Here is a 23012-nt window from a genome sequence, read left to right on the forward strand (position 1 = left end):
CCAAAGCTAGTGAGGGGGGTTTTTGGGGGATCACGTTGTTCTCTACCCATACCGCCTTTCTGAGTGTACTCACATAGATCTCAGCACCGTAGAAGCCGTCTTGGTACACCACCCTAACAAGGAAAAAAAAAACAGGATTAAAGGCACAGTTTTAATTTAAGATATTGACATCCATTGACGGCCAGTCCATTTCAAGTGGGCGGGGCTGAGAGCAAATAGTTGACTGAACAGCCCAATGGAATGGACGTCCATCAAGCGAGACTAGAAAAGGAAGGGACACTTACGCTCCGTAAGCGGGGATAGGCGGCGGTGGAGGGGCCGTGCGGAACGTGTTGTAGACCGCCCGCCCTCGACCTCGCAAGTGGGCGCCCCTGTAAGCCACGGCGGTGCCCGTAGCGGGGTACGGGAAGCCCGTTACTACGGAAACGTAAGGAAAACAATGCAATGAGAATAGTCATAGATTATTTGACATATAGATTATTTGAGAAATAGATTATTTGAGAAATAGATTATTTGAGAAATAGCTCATTTGAAAGGTATGCTGGGGTGCCGGGCAATAGCCACAAACAATACATTTACTTTTTAGACTGTTTATAGTTTTGGGTTAGATTAACTCTACTTTGTTGACCTCCATTGGATTTTTTCTTGCTCATATGATTGGCTTTATTGTGATTTACTGTATTCCTGATTAGTTTTTCTTTTTTTGCATTCCTATCCCTTGTTTTACGGAGCAATTTTGGCAGTTTTAATATTTTTACATGCTGCTAAAGACATTATTTTTAGTGGCCAAACATGCGGTACATTGGCAGAGGTCGACATGATCGCAGGTAAGAAATGTGACAACGTCACCGATCTGGAAAAAAAGGTGAAGGTGACGAGATGTTCACAAGCTCCCTGCGGAAAGATGAAACAGATGGGCCGGGACGGCCGAGCCCCACACCCCACCCCCGACCTCGCCGTGACCCTCCTATCTGGCCCATCTGGGAACCACCGGCGAGCGGATGGCGCTTGGGGTGAAGGACGAGGGTGGGTCATGCTCTATGTTTGGCTTTAACTAGGGGTCACTTCAATTTCTACCAAAAAAATGGATTTTCAGTCTTTCACTGTAACTTATTGATAATAAAAATATTAGCATATTTGCTTTTTTGGTGTTTTTTGGGGAGGGGCTAATGCAGGAGTCCCCAAATTAATCCTCTAGGGTCACTTTGGTTGGAAGTTTTTGTTTAAAAAAAATTTAGCCTAGACACTTTGACCAATCAGATTGAATGGTGACCTTAAATGAGAAAATGGCAATAAGGAGAACTTGAATTTCCAACATAACCTTAAAATGTTTGCTCCAAGAAATTTGTTTCTTAACATTTGTTTACGTTGTTTGACTTTTTTAGTACAAGATTACAGCTCCAGTGTAACTATGTTTATCTAATCTGCCCTTGGCTGGAGTTTTATCGAACAGTTGGAATTAGTTTTTAACTGACTGGCCCCCTGCTGACTGCCATAGATGGATTGGACGGTTACGGCCGTCAAGTTCAAAAGCAAAAAAAAAAAAGGGTTTGCGAGTCCTCAATCCATGATTTATTTCAACGGCGCGTCGGTCTCGTTAGCATTTGTAAGCACGGCCCCAAACAGGCTGTTGTTCTTTTATGTATTTGTTGACATCGGTATGCGAGGCGCGCGTGCTGATGTATGCCGAGGTAAACTCATAACGAGGCGGCGATAGGCTACGCCGCCTCAATAATAAGCCATAAATCAAGCTGCTGTCGCACCTCGATAGGCAACAACGACCAGCGTGGACGCCAAAGTCAAACAAAAATGGAAAGCCAGGACCAATATATGGGTAAAAATTTGCCATTGTACTTTTTCTGTACTACTTTTTAATACTTTACTCGACTTGAATTGAATACTGTGGGAAGAAAGTTGTGTTAATTTGACTTTAAACTAAATTTTTATGACTATTTTATCTTTTTAAATGTAGAAGACCCTTTCAATGGCGACGTTTGACGTTTTAATGAACAAAAATCATATTTTCAAGATTGTTTTGTTGGTATAATTTGACATTTCTTGTTTGGTGTCGATTAAATTAGATTGGAATTGACTTTAAACTACATTTATATTACTATTTCTATCTTTTTAAACATAGAACACCCTTCAAATGACAACACTTACCAATATAATGGGAAAAAATCATATTTTCAAGACTGTTTTGTCGATATAACAAGACATTTCTTGTTTGGTGTCCATTAAATCAGCTTGTAATTGTTTTTATTTCTAATTTAATACAAAATTGCCATACATTTAGTTTGCAATCTTTGTCCAACATGACTTATCGATGTATTTTTTAAAATATTTTGAAATAAACAAGTCCATATATTTCAAAAAATATGAATGCATTCATAATTTACCACTTCTACCATTTCTAAAGATACAAACACAACCCTTGCTTCCATTGTCATATCAGTTCCAATTCCTGCCTGTATAAAAACTTATTTTTATTCCTGTAAAACCTGTTAACCCTGGTTATTTGTGGGTGTGCGGGACAAAGCGCTTCCCCCAAAATACGAGCATGAGTCTCTGAGAGTTGACTATGTGTTTTATGGGGCCATAAGCTGCGGCTGGCGATGTTTTAGCGGCTAACGCGAGCGTTTAATCCGCGCCGGGGACTCCAAACAGCTTTATCTCATCAAGAGTTTGACGCTTAATTAGCCCCCAAACGTACACGCCGACAAAGAGAGGATCTGTCCGCATTTATTAAGTCGGCAATTAGCCTTCCCTTTTCTCCATTTCACCAGTCCTCAGGATTAAAAAAAAAAAGGAAATCCCCTCGCCACCTCTTTTGTTAGCCAGCCCGGAGGGGAAGGGAGCTGTCCGTGGTGCTGAAATAGCCACAGACCACGGACAGATCCCCTTTTGCAAACGTGAAAATACTCTCAATGTTTTTTTATTAAGTGAACGTTGAGGCTTCTGGTAAAAGTGAGGCAGGTTGGGGCGGGGGGGTCAATTTGTGGTAAAGTTGGCATAGCTGATACACACCACACGGCACCAAAGCCGCTTGAGTTTGCTCAATTTGTTTTGACGTGAGCCACAGACTCAAACAGCCAATATGGCTGACCTGCTGCTCAGTTTGGAGCACGGCATCCTTGACAGGTTTTCATAAATTCTCCTATGATTGATATGTCCAAGTAGTTTCATGTTCATCAATATAAGGGTGAACTTTTCCTCCTGGCCTTCAAGTGGGGACAATTCAGAGAACTTGGCCAAAACATGTCTTCCTCAAACTATAATAGCTGACTTCTTGATGAATTTGGTATATACTAGATGCTGGAGTCTTGTCTTTTTATGATAGTTATGTTCATTAAATTTTCTTATCAAAGGGTAAAAATACAGTTGGAGGCTATTTTAATTCCAAAAACTTTAAGGCCACTAAATGTCAGAATGAGATTAAAACCAAAATGGCTTACTTTATATTCAATTTCAGGGTCAAAAGGTCAACAAAAGACTTGAATTTGTGTTGATGCTGGAACTGTCTTTTTTGAGGTAGTTTTGCAAATACACACATATATATATATATATATATATATATATATATATATATATATATATATATATATATATATATATATATATATATATATATATATATATATATATATATATATATATATATATATATATATATATATATATATATATATATATATATATATATATATATATATATATATATATATATATATATATATATATATATATATATATATATATATATATATATATATATATATATATATATATATATATATATATATATATATATATATATATATATATATATATATATATATATATATATATATATATATATATATACACACATGTATACATATATAAACACATACATATATACATATAGATACACACATACCTATACTTATATCTATACATATACATATATATATATGTGATTTTTGGGATATTTTTGTCATTGAGAAGTGGTATGGCGGGGGCAAATTAGTCAAAACTTTCCAGGGGCTCAAGTGAAGACAATTTGTGGCGGGAGTGAGCGGTCGCCACGCTCTCATCCGTCATTCTCCAGAATGGCTTTTGAGGACAATAAACCTGTAGCTGCGGCGTGGCCGCGGAATGGAGACGAAGTGCGCTGTCAGCCAGCCGCGATTTATGGTCCCCAATTTGGGTGATCTCCCGTACGGAAATGAGCGCTGATAAAGCGTGATTAATCGCCATCGCCACCCCCGCCGACGCGGCCCAAAACTGCATCCCAAGTAGCTTTATTTATTTATTTTCGGGAGAGACGGATTCAAACGGCGCGGTCGGTGCTTTCACTTGCCTCTCGTAAAAAGCGGCTTCTTCCCGTTTTACGCCAAATCCACTTGAAAAATGAGCCGCCGATAAATCAGATGGCCCCACCCGGAGGGGGTGGGGAGTGCGCCTTAGTTGATTTATGACATCATTTGTGGGTACGCGCATGAGTGTGGAACTGGGAGGACTGGCAGAGAATGATGACGTGCAATCTGAATTGGCAGCGTTGGAATGACCAGTTCAAATGTATTAATAATGTTTATAATACGATGTCAATGTGCAATTATAATGGATTAATTGCATGTCTTCTGAGTGGCTACACTTAAGGCTACGTTCAATCTGTCGTTTTTGCCTGAAATGCTCGTGAGCTCTTGTTAAGTCGTTTTGAGTCGGATTTTAGGTTTTGCGTCCGAGTCGGTGGACTTACCGGCGTACAGCTCGGGACCGTAGACGGCGCCCACCACTGGGTTTAACTTCCAACCTGAAAGAATAAACACAACATGAATATAAAATGATTTTTGTTTACAGTCACAATGTCTAAATGAATTGATTTGGATATGAAAAGAAAAAAATGAGATTCTTATGTTGGGAAGGGTAGTGATGTTTAGACTTACCATTAGTGTAGGGGTTGGCCACTTTCTTGTTTGTCATGACTCGGGCTGTAGCGTTGTTCACCTGATGAATGATATCAACAAGTTTATGACAAAATATAATGCAAAAGGAGTCAACAAATTGGGATGCAGAAACCACAGAAAAAGATGCTTGCATGCAGCAAGCAGCAAGAAGGAAAAAGAGAAGTAAGAAAAATAAAACGGAAGCAAAAACTGGGTCGGGGTTGAGAAGAACTGAGAAAATATTGACATATTAGAGGAATTAAATAATATTATTTAGAAATGAGGGCATTTTTTTTAATCAAAAGCAATTGTAATCAACAATTAATCTATTGGTAAATGTTACTAATCACAATTTACGATGTGTATTGGATACCTAGTAGTAGAAAATTAAAAAATTGATAAGAAAATGTTTATTTTGAAGTAAAATGGAGAAAAATGCAATAAAATGTGTGTATTCACTTCATTTGTATGTTATTAAAATCAATACTAAAACTAAAATACTATATATTTCATGAAATAGATGTGCATTTACCTTTTTTAATTAAATTATTTATAATAAATAATTAATTACCAGGCCATTAAATTGTCCTGATGAACTCACTGGCTCCCATTAAGATAGACGTCCAATCTATTTGAACCGGGAATACTAAGCATAAATAAACCCTCCCAGTTCAAATACACTGAAGTCCATAACTGCTAAACTAAACCATGATTGGACGACTATATCCACCAATGGCAGCCAATCAGTTCCAAGGAAGAATTCCAAAAGTTTTCCTCAACCCTGAGCCACACAAACAAAATCAAACCAGAACAATTTAAAACGTGCTTAGATGGACGACGGCTTTTCCCGCTCGAACCGAAGACGCCAAACAAGCTGGCGTCTAACGGCCGAACGCATGCACTCATGCACCGCCATCGTCCTCCTCCTCCTCCTCATCATCATCATCATCAAGATGCCGTCGTGCTGCGAGAAACAAGACGTGAAGAAAAAGAGAAAGCACCTCGATCTTGCGTCCTTCTACGATTGTACCGTTTAGTTTCTCCCGTGCGCGGTCGGCGTCTGTGCTCGTTTCGAAAGTTACAAAGCCAAAGCCCTGATGGCGGCGGCGCCAAAGTAGTAGAAGAAGAAGAAAGGACAAACAGGGAAAAAAAGAAGGTGAGAGGCGACGGACGAAGGCCAGTCGTTCGATTAATTAGCAAAGCGCAAAATGCAGGCAAAAGATGACCCGGCTGACAAAGTGGGTTCGGTTCGGTCCAATTAAAATGGCGGAATGTCAGGAAAACGAGCGCCGCACTCGGGTAATTAACGACAGAAGACGTCTGCTGGCGTTTAGGTGTAAACATTGTGCTCGTGGTGGTGTTACGCTAATTAATGTCGTTTTATAGTCAGGGAGGTGATGTTTGTGTCGTGGCGGTTTGACGCTTTAGGACTTTAGGGGGGAGGTTAGAAAAGTTTGAGAAGAAAAACTGGAAATGGGAAAATTTCTATTGGATGTGATAACAAGGGTGGAAAAGATTAAGGGAGACTTGATTGTGTGTAGGAATTGTCGGGGGAAAGTCATTTTTTGGGTAATTTATGCTTGTCTGGTCCATGTTTATGTGCTTTAAAGTACTTGGCGACCAGTAAAAACTCAATGGAGAGTTTGTATTTGAAGAAATACCATAAATTACAGGGAATCAACCAAAAAGAAGGAATTCTAGAGACTTTTTGAAACTTTTTTTGGGTATACGCTCAATAAAACTAACTTTTTGTGGGAATATGCTCGGTAAACATGTCGATTAAATTTCATGTTGCTAATTTAAAGTACTTTTGGGGACTCAAATTAGAAAATGATAGTCAAAAATGGGAAAAAATTGTATTTCATTGCTAAAAATAATTGAAAATTGCTTTTTTTACACTAAAATAAGTGATTTCTAAGCATTACATGGCAAAACTGACATTTTTTGACTAAAAATGTACTTATTAAATCTGTAAATATTTCAAATTTCCTCAATCAATGATTGAGTGCCAAAACTTTATTTAAATTTTGTAAAAAAACAGTCACTTTACCTTTGTGGGACACAAAATATATATATTTTTTTGAATTTGACACACATGCTCTATACAGTAACTCAATATAGGCTTTCCTGTTATATCTCTTGCCAACGTAATACATGTGAGAAACGGGGTGATAGCAGTTGGCCAGATCTGTCATCACCATCATCGCGCATTTATAACGTGGGCCTCTCTACTTGTGGGGGGATAGAGATAAAGAAATAAATTCAAAAAAAGGAATTGAGGGCAAAATTAATCCTTTGGACATCCACCCGACTGTTGTTATCCCCTCCATCTTAAACACACACACATTTCTACACACACACACAAACGTAAAGAAATAATTAGCTTACAAGAGGCCCAAGCTTGGCGTCCATTTTTCAAGGCAGACAAACATATTGAATGCAAATGGCGTCATAGGAAATAGATTGTTTATTAATGTCCCGCTCGGTGGGTTATATAAGCCGGCGTGCCAGTGAGCGAGGCATGCTGGGTAATGCGCTTTGTAGGGCAGAGCTCGTAAAAAAAAGGGGGGAAAAATAAAGTGGGTGAGATGACAGGTTGATGCTCACGCTCTGTCTTTCCTCACCCAATTGTGAAAACCAGATTTGAAAGACAGACATACACTCTCATAATAAAGGGGGAGAGCTTTCAGTGGGACTAACGGCGAATTGGATTGGAAGTCAATTGGCGTTAATTAAAGGAGTTAAACAGGTGAAGTGGTTTTTAAATACTATATTTTCTAGTTTTTTGGAAGCAAGTAACTCTACTGCAGTCTAATTTCAGTAGAATATTAGAAATTAGTTCAAAAATTCAGCTAAGGAAGTTTTTTTTGGTCAAATTTATCAGGTACTTGTTTGTTTTGAACAACTATTTGTAAAAAAATACATTATTTTACAGTCTAATAAGAGAATTGGTTGAATAGTTTTAGAGTTTTTAGAGGTTACGAATGTGGAATGTGTATTAGATATTGTTTTTCAGTTAATTGAATCATGTAGCTAAGTTTTTGGATATATTTTTGAATTGGGTTAAATTGTACTTGAGATTAATGAAGTCAATTGTCTATAAGATAGATGGCTTTTTTTGGATATGCTACTAAATATGGCAATGCTTTGAATTTGGCTGCTTAGGCAGAATACTCCCAAAAAGCTTGCCAATTAAACAGTTTTAAACCATTTTTTACATTACTTCTGCCAGTAGGTGAACCCTATGAAATTTTTTTAGGACTATCTTCTTCCCCAAAGTAGTAGGTTGACCAAATTGAAAAGCTACATGGGAGTTAGGTGGATTTACCTTGGATCCTCGCTCGTTAAAGATAATCTCCACGTCTAGGATCTTTCCGAATTGCTGCAGAAGAGAAAAAAGGAAAGAAGTGAATGAGCATGAAAATTGACAACGGTTCACTTAGCAGTCAGTCAAAAAAGCTTCAGGTTTCTACACCCCAAAAAAAGGCTAGAAAAGCCAATGAGAACAGCTGAACTTGAAGTGCCCACATGGGAGCTCTTCCAAAGCTTTGTGCAGCCACACCAAGACCACGGCAGATGGTTCATTGTCATTGGCTGTGCTGCATTTTGGTTCGGATTCCGGGTTGCATGTTTTGTGCTCCTTCCTTTTTCTAGTTGGCTTTGAAATGTGTTTTTTTTCTTTCTATGTTGCTAAAAACCCTTTCTTATTTCAACCATTGTGTGAAGTGTTTTCCTCCACTGCAGCATTTTCACTTGTTGACTGAAGACTGAAGACGAAGAAGAGGATGTAAGTGTTCTATTTTTTTGTTTTTGGCGAGCCCGAGGGCCACCCCGGACTTGTGAAGGGGCCGCTACCTTTGCCGACTCCCCCCACTCCACATTCATCCCCTTTGTTTGGTGCCCCGGCCTCAGATGCTAAAAAAGAGGCTGCCCAAAGCCAAAAGATGAGACTTGTGCTAATGAGTCCAATGAAAAGGACTTTTAATGGTAGTGAAAGATTTATATGCTTAATTACGCACCTCAGATGAGCTGGTTACAACTTGTGTACATTTCACAGCTGTGGTTTTAGAAAGGATTTATGTATGAAGGTAAATGTCATAAATGTGTGCATAAGTTTGGATTAAGGTGAATAAATTTTGTTGCTGTATTTAAGAATAGTGGATTATAATTCAATTTATGGGAGGTATGGAACACAAATATATATTTTTTCTCTGTTGGAGGTTTCATAAGGAAGCCAATTATAAACGATAAGTTGAAAAATTATAAGTTTCTTTTTCTATTTTTCTGTAAAACCTGGACAATCTTGACATTGTCACTTGGAGTGAGTTCAAAATTTGTAAATGTATTCCATTTTTATACAAAACTACAGTTTTCTCCACTCAAAAACCCTAAAAAACCTTACTTTATTCTTCTGATTTTGACATTTTCCCTCTATTTAAATTCTCCAATTCACAAAGAAGCAAAGCAATAAAGCAATCTGACTTGAGAGCTTTATGAAAGGCCCAGAATTCCCGGACCTTGGCATCCCCGCCACGGGGCGGAAGGTTGGCGGCCTTTAACGAGGCATTGAACAAAGGCCTCGTTAGGAGGACCGTCATTAGTGACGAGAGTGAGAAGGCTTCACGTTAATGAGCGAGTGTCTCACTGGAGGCTTTTTTGTTCATACCTCCGTACCGCCCGCCGTGACCTATGCAAGCCTGCAATTAAGTCATTATGGCACACTTTAGGGTGTTAACACTTGATCGTGAGGGCATTTACTGTTTTGACAAGAGGAAAGCTCTTCCAATTCACCTTCTGTTCAATTTCCTTCTCAAATAATAATGAACAGAAACAAGCTCTAAACAAAAACAACAAAGGTCAATAAAAAGACGCAAGAGAAGGTATTATGCGCATATAAGATGAATCCTTGATTCAGTCATCAAATGTGGCCTATATGCGAGAAAATACGGTATTTCTTTTGCAAATGCAGCCTATATTCGAGAAAATATGGTATTTTTTTGGAAAATGCGGGATAGATGTGAGAAAATATGGTATTTATTTTGCAAATGCGGCCTATATGTGAGAAAATACGGTATTTCTTTTGCAAATGCAGCGTATATTCGAGAAAATATGGTATTTTTTTGGAAAATGCGGAATAGATGTGAGAAAATATGGTATTTATTTTGCAAATAGGGACTATATCTGAGAAAATATGATATTTCTTTTGCAAATGAGGCCTATATGTGAGAAAATACGGTATTTCTTTTGCAAATGCGGCCTATATGCGAGAAAATATGGTATTTTTTTGCAAATAGGGACTCTATGTGAGAAAATACGGTATTTCTTGTGCAAATGCGGCCTATATGCGAGAAAATACGGTATGACAAACAAATTTTTACAAAATGTATCTGAAAATAAAGGGCAAGGATTATTGACCATAAAAAAGTTAAAGTTTTTGGTAATTCTACAAAATACAAATGGCAATTTTAGTAAGCAACAATAGTTTTAGTTGGAAAGTTGAGATTTGGCACAATAACGAAAAAATAACTCATAAGAACGTCTCATGTTTTTGTTGTTTTGCTAATCTGGTGTCCAGGGAAAGACTTTGCATAAAAGCCTTTTGTGGTCACGAGACACGCCCCGCTGGGGACCATCAATCCCGGTACCGAGAGGAAGTGGGGCCACATGCGGTCGGCCAGGTGCGAAGGCGGCCATCAATTGCGCTACAAAAAGTCTGCCGGCTAATTAAGGGGGCCGTTTGGATCCGGCAGATGACAAGTCACAGAGCGCCTATGTTGTCCGCTAATTAGATCAACAAATACAACTTTTCAAGACATGTTTTGTGACAGAAAACATATTAAAACTTTCAAGAAAAGCCTTTTCAGGCAATTGTGATTAGGGACATTTACTGCCATTGATCCCAAAAGACTTAAAATAGTATTTGATAAATACTTTTTGAGCAATTTGATTGATATATTTGTTTTCTTCCTCTAAAAGCCAATGCATCATACAAATATGAAACAAATTATATTTGTTTTTAAGGCCCAGTAAAGGTTTAATTTGAATCATTTTAATTTGCTCACACTAATTTAGCAGTATTTCAATGATAAAGAGCTAACAGAGAATACTCAGGTAACCTTTCAATGAGTAAATATTACAATTCATTTTCAATAAACGTTTAATTCCCGAATATTAGCCGAGCATTGTGGAGAAAACGATTCTAAAAATGCAGCATTTTTGGGAGTTTGGCAGCACTGCACTCAGCAGCAAAAGCCTAATTACAGAGCCCATTACAATTGGGAAACAATAAAGGGGGAAAGAACAGCCAGGTTGTCGGCCATTTATGGCTTGACCGGTGGACGGGTACTCAGCCCATATCTGGCAGCTAAAAGTCCAATTAATTCTCTACACTTAAACGTCCATTTTTGGGCTGAATTCAGAACCGTCAGATGCTGGTTGCCCTTTCTATTCTTACCATGGCGTTTATCCAAGCGTGAGACGTTTTGCCTCATTAAATGTCGGACGGGAGGGCGTGGCGCTACTCGGATTTGAACCCAAATTGTTCTATATATGGTCATGTTTCAGGAGCCGTTAACAGGAATAGATATTGTGGATTTTTTGAATCGTGAAGGATGGGAAGGATCAGCCAATCATTGGGATAAGTTCAATAATTATGGTGGTGTACTCACCCCAAACATTTGCCTCAAGTCGGGGTCCCGGAATCGAAAGGGTATGTTGGATACGTGTAACCGTTTGGGCTGCTGCTTCTCCGACGAGTCCGAGAGCTGCGAAGCGTCCGTTTGCGTCACATCATCTGTTTGCTGTTGGAAATTAAACACAAAAAAAATATGATTTTTAGAAACCATCAGCCACAGAAACCATTTTGAAGCCAATATCGGCTCCCATGTTGCTCCCAACGACTATTTTACAATCATAATCCCATTAAAACTACAGCAAAAAACCAACAATACATTTCTTTGTCCATTTTAATTGTTCATAGCAACACCCAAGAACAAAAAACAATAGAATATCAAAACAAGACACCTGTCAAAGACCTCCAAAAGGTTTAAGGGTGGCCCCCTACATTTGAAAAGTAGCGCTTTCCAGTGTCAGTCATTTTTCAATTCAACGAGAAAGCCACGCCGATAAACAGCCGATGAGTTATAATGTCAGCGCTATGCTCGTGCGTCACAAATCCGCGTATTAATCTCTCGCATTTAGCTCTTGAGATTGAAGGCGCTGACAAAAAAGGCGCCTGTATAGATCCCACGGCACGGCAAGACCCTAGACGCATTAGTTGGCACGCGAGGGGGGACCCCGACCCCCGAGCGTTGTTGTTTCCATCATTATGCGAATGCCGCACTGACATTTTGATATAAACGAGGTGTCGGCCGGGGCTGACAAATCCACTCGTTCCCTGCCGTGGCCCCGCTGATGGATGGTAGCCGGCGTTCAGGTGGTCCCGCTTTTACGGGATTTTACGGTTGGGTTTGTCTAGGACGAAAGTTACTGGTCAAAATCTTTGGGAAGACACACTTCGAACTTGGAGGAACAATTGACATTTTTTGGGGGAAAAAATGGGCACATTTTCGTGAACGAAAGTCTTAAATTCTCCATAAAAAGTTCATCTGTTAGTTGAACAACTAATAATTGGAGCCCTTTGTCTAATAACCACTTTTGTACCCTCCAACTTGACTTAAATAACCCACCAAGAGAGTAATGTGCCCCCTAAAAAAACATGCCTGTATTTCAATTTAAATATACTCCAGATAAAGCATTGGGGGAATATACACCAATGAATAAAAATTGTACTCAATTCATGATTAGAGATTCATGATAGAAGACCAATCCAAATAGGATTGAACATCAATCCCCGCTGAGATAAAATTAAAATCGCAAAACAACTTAAAATGGAAAAAAAAAACAAGTATAAACAATAGTTCACAAAGAAAAATACAATCTTAAAATGGAATTTTTTCAAAATGAGGGAATTTTCTATATTTTTTCCAATTTCTTTGTTTACTGTCATCTAATTTTCCTTTTTTATATGAATACAATTTCATTTCATGCTGGATATTTTCAATAAATTTGGGCACCAAGGATGGCCTTTTTGAAAAAGTTGGCAACATAGTTGAACATTGCCCCTCAATTCAACTTTCCTCTTCTAACTTTGCACACTAAAGTTGCAATGTGTCAAACAAGACCTCAAAAATTATCTCCAGTCTTTCTATAAATACATTTTTCTCTCCTGACTCATTTTAACTTGGCATCAAGAACTTCCTCTATTGTGGGTGGCGTGAGGAGGGCAAAGGTACACACCTAATGAGCCTGTGAAACTCCCCTTTGGCAAAAAATAAATCAAAGAAAAACAACAACACAGCCTGATAATGAGCAGAGTGTCGGTAATTATAGCGTTTAGGTGACTAAACGAGGCTGTGAGGACTGACTCACTTTTCACACTCGCTCGTTTGGTAGACAATCGAAATCCTGGCTGGTTCTTTGTTCTCTGGAGGTGTCTTGTGGGGAGGCAAACTGGCAACTTTTAAGATGGTCACTCAAGCGCTAGCTCTAGTGGCAATGGCTGATGTCTAAACTCGGGCTATTGCGCAGAAATTGGGGTCCGCAATATGAAGGATTTTGCTGTATAACATACATTGAAATGCAAAGAAATGACCAATGTAATCAACATTGAGATATTCCAATTGATTCAAAATGGTAATTGTTTTTTTTTTACAATGTCTGAAATGCTTCAGCAGCAAAATGGTCAACATTGCCTTAATTTTTATTTGATTTTTTTTGCTTTAGTTGCAATATAATCTAATCTAATCTATGTTAAATGCGTACATATTGTATTTAATCCAACAGAAGCCCTAGAAGCAAATGGAAGCATTATAGACTCCATTATTTCTGCAAAAAAAAGTGATTAGATATTGTTTTCTATTGTGTTTCTTATTGTATTCCGTATATATTTACTTTTCATTTTCTGTACTGCATTTGGGGTGCTATGGCTTATCTGTGCGCAGTACATGGGGTGCACCCAAAATTGATCGTGAATGTACAACTCAATTTTTTTTAATCACTAGATTTTGCGATAATCAGGAATAATCTATTTACATGAAATACGTAGGGCCCCTCACCCTATAAAGTGACACACTGCGGTGATCCATTTGCGAGATTCTCGGAAATATGCTCGGCGATAAATTCCTTCAAATTCATCTAAGCGCTGTCATTATCACACTGATGATCTCCTTTATTATTCTCATTATCATAATCACAATCTCCACACTGATGGCTGTCATTTATTTGCCATTTATGGGTCACTTGTAGTCCACGCCGATAGCCGTTGTGAACATTGACAGCGCCTTGATTCAAGGTCCCGCTCCGTCACCCCCCACCCTCCTCCCAATTCAAAAGGTAGGACGCCCGACGGGTTGGCGTCATCGTACCGAACAAAGGATACCGTCGGGGCCAGAGTGGATTTGTGAGCCAGAGATCCAGCCGTTGGGGCTCTTAACTCTACCGTGGAGGTTAATAGCCCGAGCGGCCGTGTTGGGCTCGGGGGTGACACATTGCAGACAGATGTCGGCGAGAAACCGGAGCGGCCCCCGTTTGGCTAACACCAGCGTGCCGCAGGTCAATCTGCTTCATCGCTCACACGAGACACCGGCGACCTTTAGCGGAGCGCCGTGTGAATGGCACTCTAGCGTGTCTGTTCGATCACGGCGGAGCGGCGTGTTTGCAAACATCCAGATTCATTTACAAGCTCGCTCGCAACTTGTCAGGCAGATCGCCAACGATGAGGACACGTAGAGAACAACCACTGCAATAAAGGACGACACATTTCTCAAGTCAGTTACTGGAAAGTGCCTAATCATTTACTTGCCTGCTGGGCAATGGATGTGAATGCCATTCTCTTTTTACCTATTTTGTCTAACTTCATTGTTGACGTTCAATGCTCATTACAATTTGTCTACCTACCAGCTTCCCTCCTCATCTAATAGCCGGCCTTCATATCAATTTACCTTCCAGATTACCCATGAACCCAAAACTTTTGCATATTTCTCCAAATATGGCTTCTTGTTGTCTTTCCTCTCTGCCAATGTGACTTATCTTGCTTTCCAAACAACTACCACACCAATTTTCAACTCACTCAACACTCTTAGTTTTGCACTGGTCACCCGACCTCCTTACCTATTGAGTTGCCACACTCCTGAAGAATGTTCCCTCTAATTTTTCATTGGTCTGGGCAGAAAGACAACCTGAGTACCAGTGTGAGTGACATCATCATTGCTCGCTATGGGCACACTAGTATTACACCTGCCATAAGTAGGTGCATGTCAATGTTAGCTCTAATTTTTCATGTTAAACATGCTGTAAAACATGAAAAACATAAAAGTGGACAGAGCTAGTGCCACTGGCTGCTGTGTAAACAGCACCATCATGGCAAAGGGGTAACAAAAAGTTTGGATTTTATTTACTGCACGCCATATGATTGCTGCTGCGCAGAGAAGAGGGAACATTGCTCCTGACTGACCCTATTGGTTGCCTGCTTCCCCTACTTCCTAACTCATTCCCATCTTTTCCAATATTACCAATACAGGATCTTTTATCAGCCTATATTCCTTCTTGCTCAGCATCCTCCCTCCTTGACTTCCAGAAGGCCTTCCTGATTTCCTACCATCCTCACTTCCTCACCGCCATACTCCCACCACTCACCCGCCCATTGACCGTAAACCCCCGATCCCGCCTACCTCATCATTTCCTCACCTCCCTATTTCCCTACCCCGTTTGTTGGCAACAGTGCCTAGCCTCCTCGCCTACTTTGACGCTTAGACGTCCACATCCCCAACGTCACTGACTGACTACATACCTACTTGCCTCTCTGCCATCCCTGCCATCGTACTTGAGAAATGGTGTCGTCGCAGAGGAAACTAATGACCTGCGTAGCTCCGCCATGGGAAGCCACCATCAGCGCCACTTTGCTGTCCCGACAGCTGCTGTCAGAGGGAAGCGGTAGAAGGAGGAGGAGGCGGTAGAGGCGGCGGGATGCGGAACGTGGCGTCCGTGCCAACGCGAGCTGTCATCTCCAGCGGCTCGCTGGCTTCCTGTTCCGCCACTTCTCTCAAAAGACTCCCTTTGCTGTTATTTGCAAATCGCCTACAAAGTGCAGGCCTCAGCACTTTTTGCTTTACTTCGCGCAGAGTGGCATTACACCAGCATAATTGAAACTATCTGATTGGAACACAGCCAGGCAGGTACAGTAGATTACATCTGATTAAAGAGTGTCCGTGCAAAGAGGGAGCTTTAATTTATTCTTTGGAGCTTACTGCCGCTTTGCTTGTTTGGTTTACTCTTCCTAAAGAAGTCGTAGCTCCCGAGTGGATGTGTCAGGTAGGAATTGCAAAAAAAAGGGGGCGGGGCATCATGGATATTAACATGAGGTATAACCTCGGAGATTTAACTACAAAGGCTAAGGGAGAATGCTTTCAAATGCAAAGGCGCTTTTTATCCAAGTTCTTTTCTGATTGTCGTTGAGATGAAGTCTATGTTAGCATACTTTTTGAAGCAAGACACTACTGGCTGGCCTCCAATTAAAGGGTGATTTAAGGAAACTCATATTCACAGCGCAATACAGGGCGAGACCTACTTGGCTGCAATGCACCTTTGCGGTTCGACAGACTACACAAAAACAACAATCGGTCAAAACTAAAAAGGTAAGCAGAAAAGGAGAGCTTGACAAGTGCTGCCTTCACAAATAAAAATGTAAATCTTTGTGGACTTTTAAGGTTAAAGTCCAATACACCATCAAAAGTTGAGTTCCACCCTACCTAATTTCCAGTCAAAACTATTTTGTAAAGTCAAGAATTTTAATCTATGATTCCACTTAAATGATTTTTTTTCGCAATGGAAAAATGTTAATGTAATCTTAGCCTGACTGAACAATTACATTTGTTTTAATTGAAGAAAAATCAGAGAAAGTAAGACCCTTAAAAACAAAATCTCCTTGAAAATAACTCCTCTCTAGATTTCTAAAGTTTACACATTTCTTTTTTTCTCTTCTTCTTAAACCAAGCATTCATCTACTTCCTCACATCCTTCGTATCATTGGCTCATTATTTTTTGTAGTCCCTTGACTTGTCCCCCGGTTGTTCCCTTTCAAGCGTTGTGGGTCCCGTTGTTCCGTCATGTCACGACAAGAAGGTCAGATCAGAGGCTAAATGGTCCTTTTCAGTCTCTCTTCTTCAGACTTTCAAGGATTTCTCCGTCCGTTTCATAAAGAAATTAGAATCGATGAACTATCAACGCATTCTTTACAAATGTCCACATCGAGCGTCCTTGGCGAGATTGACTTTGCGCGACACGGGAGTCGCCGTTCGCCATGGAAAGCGGCGAATGACACAAACAAAGAGGTGAGGGAATGGGTCGGCAGGGATGTCGCTGTATTTTTTTTCCTTCCTTTTTTTTTGTGTTATCGCAGTCACCCAGAATCCCCTTTGGAGAGTCTTCTCGCTGCGGAAAAATGTGGAATTGAGTGCTGCCCTTACGCTGGCCGCCTTAATTTGTTATCTGAAAGCTGAGTGATTACTCATGAAATTCACGCCGACCTCGGACTATTTGAAGGCAGCCAGATAACGAGGCCGCCGCTGCTCGCCTGGCGGCCCCCCTCTTGTCGCGCTAGAGAGCCCCCCCCCACCCCCGCCACTGTACCGTCCTCTCATTGGTGCAGTACTTGCTGACCTTTATTGAGCCGAGGTAGACGTTTAACCTACAAAAAACAAAAAGTAGTACAAAAGTACAGTGCTACCTTCACTTACAAGTTGCATTCGCACAATCACTATTTCATTGAATGTTTTGTTTGGTTTTAATGGTTTAAATACATTTTTAATTTTAGACATTTATTCCTGAGATCATACCTGTCAATTTACAATTTTTCCCCTATTTTAAATGTTTTATTTTTAATTTTCTACATGTTTAAAAAAATGATTTTCCTAAAATCATGCCGTCAACTTATACGTTTTTTTCCTGCATTTTAAATGTTTTTTGATTACTTCAAATTGTGCAACTTTTGTACAGGATTTTTTTAAGTACTTTTTTTGTAAAAACAATCTTGTTTTACCCATTTTGGCTTTAATCCGGATCGTTTTGGTCACTAGTATTAGACAAAAAACATCATCTTAGACTTCTAGTAGTATACTTTAAGTATTTTTTCACATTTCCCCCCTTTTTACTATATAAATATAACCTATCAGCAAGCAATGTACCCATAAAGTCAAACTGTAGGCGCCATACAGCGACATCTACAATCTTTAATTTAGTGCATACTGATTATGCACCTCATCCACTTTAGAGAAAGTTTTTGAATTTTAAGTGCGCCCTACGTGAGTAAATATATGCTACGTTGCATTTGTACTTATTTTTTGCTTAATAAGGGGATTTGTAATCATTAATAAGGGGAGCAATTGGCCAAAGTTGACAGGTATGGAAGATGTACCCAACAACGTTTTAATGCGCGCTATAAGACTGCCTGACTTTTGGGTTATTGCCACAGTGAAACACTAGATACACATGATGGATTTGCCACATACGCTAGATGCCCTTTCTGACCTAACCACAATAGCAATGGGGCCCTCGGACCACTGAGCCCACCACCCGGGTCATCACTGTAAGCAACAATAAATCCAGAAATAAAGGAATTACACAATAACATATTGTCTTCCATTGTCCAATCCATCTGGAATGGTGTTTACAGAAGGGAGCAAATGTCAGTTACCCAAAAATTGAGGGAATTTGGGTGGTTTTGGACCAAGTTAACTTCAAATTTGGGATGTTAAAGAGAAAGCCTTGCCTGGAAATCCAGATTCTGCCACAAACATCCAATATCAGACTAAAAAAAGACAGAACAGGACACATACACTGCGATATATGAATAAATATACAAATTCCTGCTGGGAACAAGCGTCCTAAAAGCCCATTTTGGAATGGCGATACTTCCCGGGGGCAAATAAGGACACATCAGTGGCCGTGGAGCCGGGCAGAGAGGCACGTAGGACTCGTTAAAGCAAACGTCACAGAGCCTTCTCGCTTCTTTTTAAGTCTTTAAGTCAGAGAACTGTGCAGAGTAAAGTGGCGCCGAGGGAGCAGCCAAGAGGGGAGAAGGGTCGGGGAGGGGGGCCGCCGTTGGTGAGGTGCGGCGCGCCGTTGAGAATCTGCTCCTTCAATCTGTGCTTCGGCAATCAAAAGACACTCAAGCTGGCGCTGCAGCGGCACCCCAAGTGAACGTCTTGCTAGTGCCATTAAAGCTGGTGCAACTCAGTGGTGGGCGACACCACATCACTGGGGCCTGGAGGATTAGACCCTCTGTTTACACCCCGATAATCTCGACCCCCCACCTCTCATGTGGGTGAATGTGTGAAGGAGAGAAGAGGAAGGCCAACCACCTCCGGGGTTATTTTCCCGGCAGGGGCGCACATGAATCGCTTCGAGATGGCGAAGGCGAGGAATGGGAGCAGTGGTCGGGGTGAGGAATTGGGGGGGGTAGGAGCATCTGCTGGCTTTCAACTCGCTGCTGTGAATCAAGCCGAGTACTCGTCGTTAAAGTGCATACAAGGATAGATAAGAAATCAGGCTTTTTTTAGGCTTGTTTCTTGCTTCCATTGACAAATAGGAATTATTGTTGTATTCTGCATTTTTTGGAAGAAAAAACACAAAATACTGTGTTGTACTTTCTTAGAAAAGTATCATTCTGGATGCTAAGGGGTTATGCAAACTATTTTGGTGTTGCAAGCAATATTCCATCACACACTACTCTCGTTTTCTCTGCGCAGCAGCAATCATATGGCGCGCAGTAAATAAAATCCAAACTTTTAACTTTTTTTTTACCCCTTTCCCCAAAATGGCGCCATTTAAACGGAAGCCAGAGGCAGTAGCTCTGTCCACTCTTATGTTTTTCATGTTTTACAGCATGTTTTACATGAAAAAATAGAGGGAATATTGACATTCACCTGCTTATGGCAGGTGTAATACTGGTGTGCCCATAGCGAGCAATGATGATGTCACTCACACTGGTACTCAGTGCGTTCAGGGAGGTTGTCTTTCTGCCCAAACCAACAAAAAATTAGAGGGAAAATTGGTTACAAGTATAGCAACTCATCTTTAGCACCCACATATCTGGTACAAATTGCCATTCCAAGAGAAAGCGGCTAACAGTTCTAGCTGGTGCGCATGTTTGTGCGAGCCAGATAAGGCAGTAGCCGGGTGCTGACCTCTCCCAGCAGGTGTTTTCTCTTCGCCAGAGAGATGAGAAAGGCCCGGAGGTTTTAGGAAGGTCTTAAGGTTCTCATCTTTATTGCCGTGACTCGTCTTCACGGACACGTTGGTGAGATTTAGCCGCACCAAAACCCTTTGCTTTTATCTCCCTTTTCTCCATCTCGTTGCCGTCGGGGGTGAGCCCGAGGTCAAAAACATTTCCAGTAGCGAGACTGAAAGCAGAAACTGAGAAAGACTACTTTGTGGAAAGCCCAAGCTATGGTCAGATGGATTCTTTAATACACCACACCCCGATTTATTTATCTTATATAACGATATTTTTGCATAGACATATTTTTCATACGTCAAAGTGTCGATTATTCTGGCGCTAAGGAGTCAGAGATTCCGATAACGTCAGCTCTCAGGATGTTTGATGAATGTTTGCATCCATTCGCTGAGAAAAAGACCCCCCCACCCCACTCCCCGACTACAGAGATCAGGAGGCCCCTAAATCATTGATGCGGACTGCAACACCCCCGATAACGTTGCTGAGCTCTCTGGCGTAACTCGCATTAATGCACATTTCTGCCTCTCATGCAAAAATAAGCAGAAAATTACACACTTGGAGTCATGGGACCGCTGCAAGTACTCAAGTATGAATGCATAAAAGCATGTTTGTCTTGCATATATTCAGCACCTTGAGGGTTCACGTCCAATGCAATGATATATATATATATATATATATATATATATATATATATATATATATATATATATATATATCTATATATCTATATATCTATATATATAAATCTTTACTTTATTGATGAGTGTTTTCGGTTGAAACTTTAATGAGCCAAAGGTTAGAGTCTATATTTTATAAGATGGCTATATGTAATAGAGTGAAAGAGGGCTTGGGATTTCAGTGACAGTAATTAAATAATATCGAAAGAGGCGTGGTCTAGTGATTCATGGGAAATAAATTAACGAGCGTGTAGCTGTCAAAAGTAAAGCTTGGCGCATCATTTATGGAAATTTATGGTTTTCACAATGTATATAGGCCTCGTGTATATTTGCAGTCCTTTTTAAATTGAATAAATGTGTACTTTTGAAACAAAGTAATTGAGAATATGTATTGCTTTTCCTTAAAAGAAAATATAGTAAATGAATTAATCAAATGAATAGTTTCCTAGTTTTTGTTTTCTATTCAAAATGAGAAATAAATGCAAACAAAAATGAAAAATATGCATTATTTGCTGGTAGGAAGATCAGAAAAGGCAATATTAGTTTAGGGTAAACAATAGATTTAAATTATTCATTGGTTATCATATTAGTTGGTGATTATTTTGAGGAATTAAGCGGGTTTAGAAATGGCTCCGAATATTTATCAAGCTTTGGGTAATTTAAAGAAAAAATAGCAATGTTGTGAGTTTGACACCCCCGAGCTAGCCTATCAAGTTTGTTTTAAAAAATAACAATGCTTTTAATCTGAAAAGTACTTGACTTTTTGACTTTTTTGTTTATCATTGAACTATGTAGCAAAGTTTTAATGTTAGGAGGCTCAAAGCTGCAATTTTTTCCCACTTTACATAAAAATACCTGAATCTTGCCTCACAATTCATCACTAAAAAGGTCTAAATTGAGGCATATATGTTAATATATATTACCACAATCTTTACGTATAACAAACTGAAAAGAAACAAGTGTTAAGGACATATTTTAAGGTTGAAAAAGTAAAGTGAAAGTTGTTTACTTGGTGGCAGCCTGTGGTGAAGAGTGTTTGCAGGTGCTGAGCGACACTGACCGGTGCGGACGCAGGGGCGGCGATGGCGGGCGTGCTGCTATCGGTAACCGGCGCCGGATCGCCATGCGTAGGCGTGGGCGTGTACAGCGTCATGGCGTGCTCGGCCACACGGCTCTGCCCGCTGTAGTCAGGCGTGGGGAGCGGGTGTGGCGCCGCAAACTCGGCGGGAATGCCGTTCTGTGGGGGCGGAGGGTATTGGGCCGCGGTGTAGGGCTGGGTCATGGCGTCTGGGGGGTTAGCGGCCTCTTGGTTACCCTAGTGGACAAATAAAGAACACAAAAAGGAAGCGGTCTTTACATTCGAATAAACACCTAAGCAATTTGAATGGAAACAACATTGAGAATGTAATAATTATCCCAAAATATGAAGTTAAATTGGATGGTTCCCTGTGGTGTTTGGGAATGACTGAGTTAGAGGAGATCAAAGTTAGAGACTTGGCAATGTGACCACAGGGCATCACGGGGGCGCCGCCCCGCTCCGCCAATGCCGCGGCAGCCGTCACAGAGCATCAGTCCCGCGGTTAGAAAGCTCCTTGATCAGCGCTAATGAACACAGAGGATGTTGTAGAACCCAAGTCCCCAAAGGACCGCCTCCCCGCCCGCCAATGCTTTCGAAAGAGATCGTTACAATGCACCAGAAAAAGAAGATCAATTCATTGATTGGCGGCTGATAATTACAAACTTTGACCTCAAAGACACAACTAATTCTTCTTTTGGTGACACTTTACTAGCGAGGATATGTCAATTGCTGATTGAAAGTCGGAAAACCAATTGCAGACTTGGAATGCAGAACATTTAAAAGTAGATTCATCTCTTGCTCTATCGCAGTTCACTTTTCATGGTCATTTTATAAATACGATTTCCCAGTAATGATTATACCATGTAACTTTAAACATCCAGTATGTTATACTCTGAACTGCTATTTCAACCAAGAATAACTGAACTTTTTCTTGCACTATTTTGCTTCAAATCACTGCAACAGTTTCCCAAAAGTGTTTATATCATGACAAAAGTTCTTGTATACAAACTAGCATTTACCATTGGGAAGTACTGCTC

At 40.2% G+C, this 23012-nt stretch overlaps 1 protein-coding gene across 3 annotated transcripts in view; it reads right to left on the reverse strand.

Moving 5' to 3' along the window:
* The window catches only part of rbfox3a (RNA binding fox-1 homolog 3a), a 257697-nt gene that overhangs the window by 8258 nt on the left and 226427 nt on the right, over positions 1 to 23012 (reverse strand). For 2 of the 3 annotated variants that reach the window (XM_077733851.1, XM_077733852.1), the window contains 8 exons: positions 21958 to 22212; positions 11597 to 11728; positions 8257 to 8310; positions 5930 to 6022; positions 4929 to 4989; positions 4742 to 4795; positions 285 to 417; positions 74 to 113 (listed from right to left, as the gene is read on the reverse strand). In XM_077733851.1, coding sequence (XP_077589977.1) covers positions 74 to 113; positions 285 to 417; positions 4742 to 4795; positions 4929 to 4989; positions 5930 to 6022; positions 8257 to 8310; positions 11597 to 11728; positions 21958 to 22212 — 822 coding nt within the window. Of the gene's footprint in view, positions 1 to 73; positions 114 to 284; positions 418 to 4741; positions 4796 to 4928; positions 4990 to 5929; positions 6023 to 8256; positions 8311 to 11596; positions 11729 to 21906; positions 22213 to 23012 lie in introns of all 3 variants that reach the window. The other variant, XM_077733850.1, reaches the window with a different exon arrangement.

This window comes from Stigmatopora nigra, chromosome 15, assembly GCF_051989575.1.
Source record: "Stigmatopora nigra isolate UIUO_SnigA chromosome 15, RoL_Snig_1.1, whole genome shotgun sequence".
NCBI lineage: Eukaryota > Metazoa > Chordata > Actinopteri > Syngnathiformes > Syngnathidae > Stigmatopora > Stigmatopora nigra.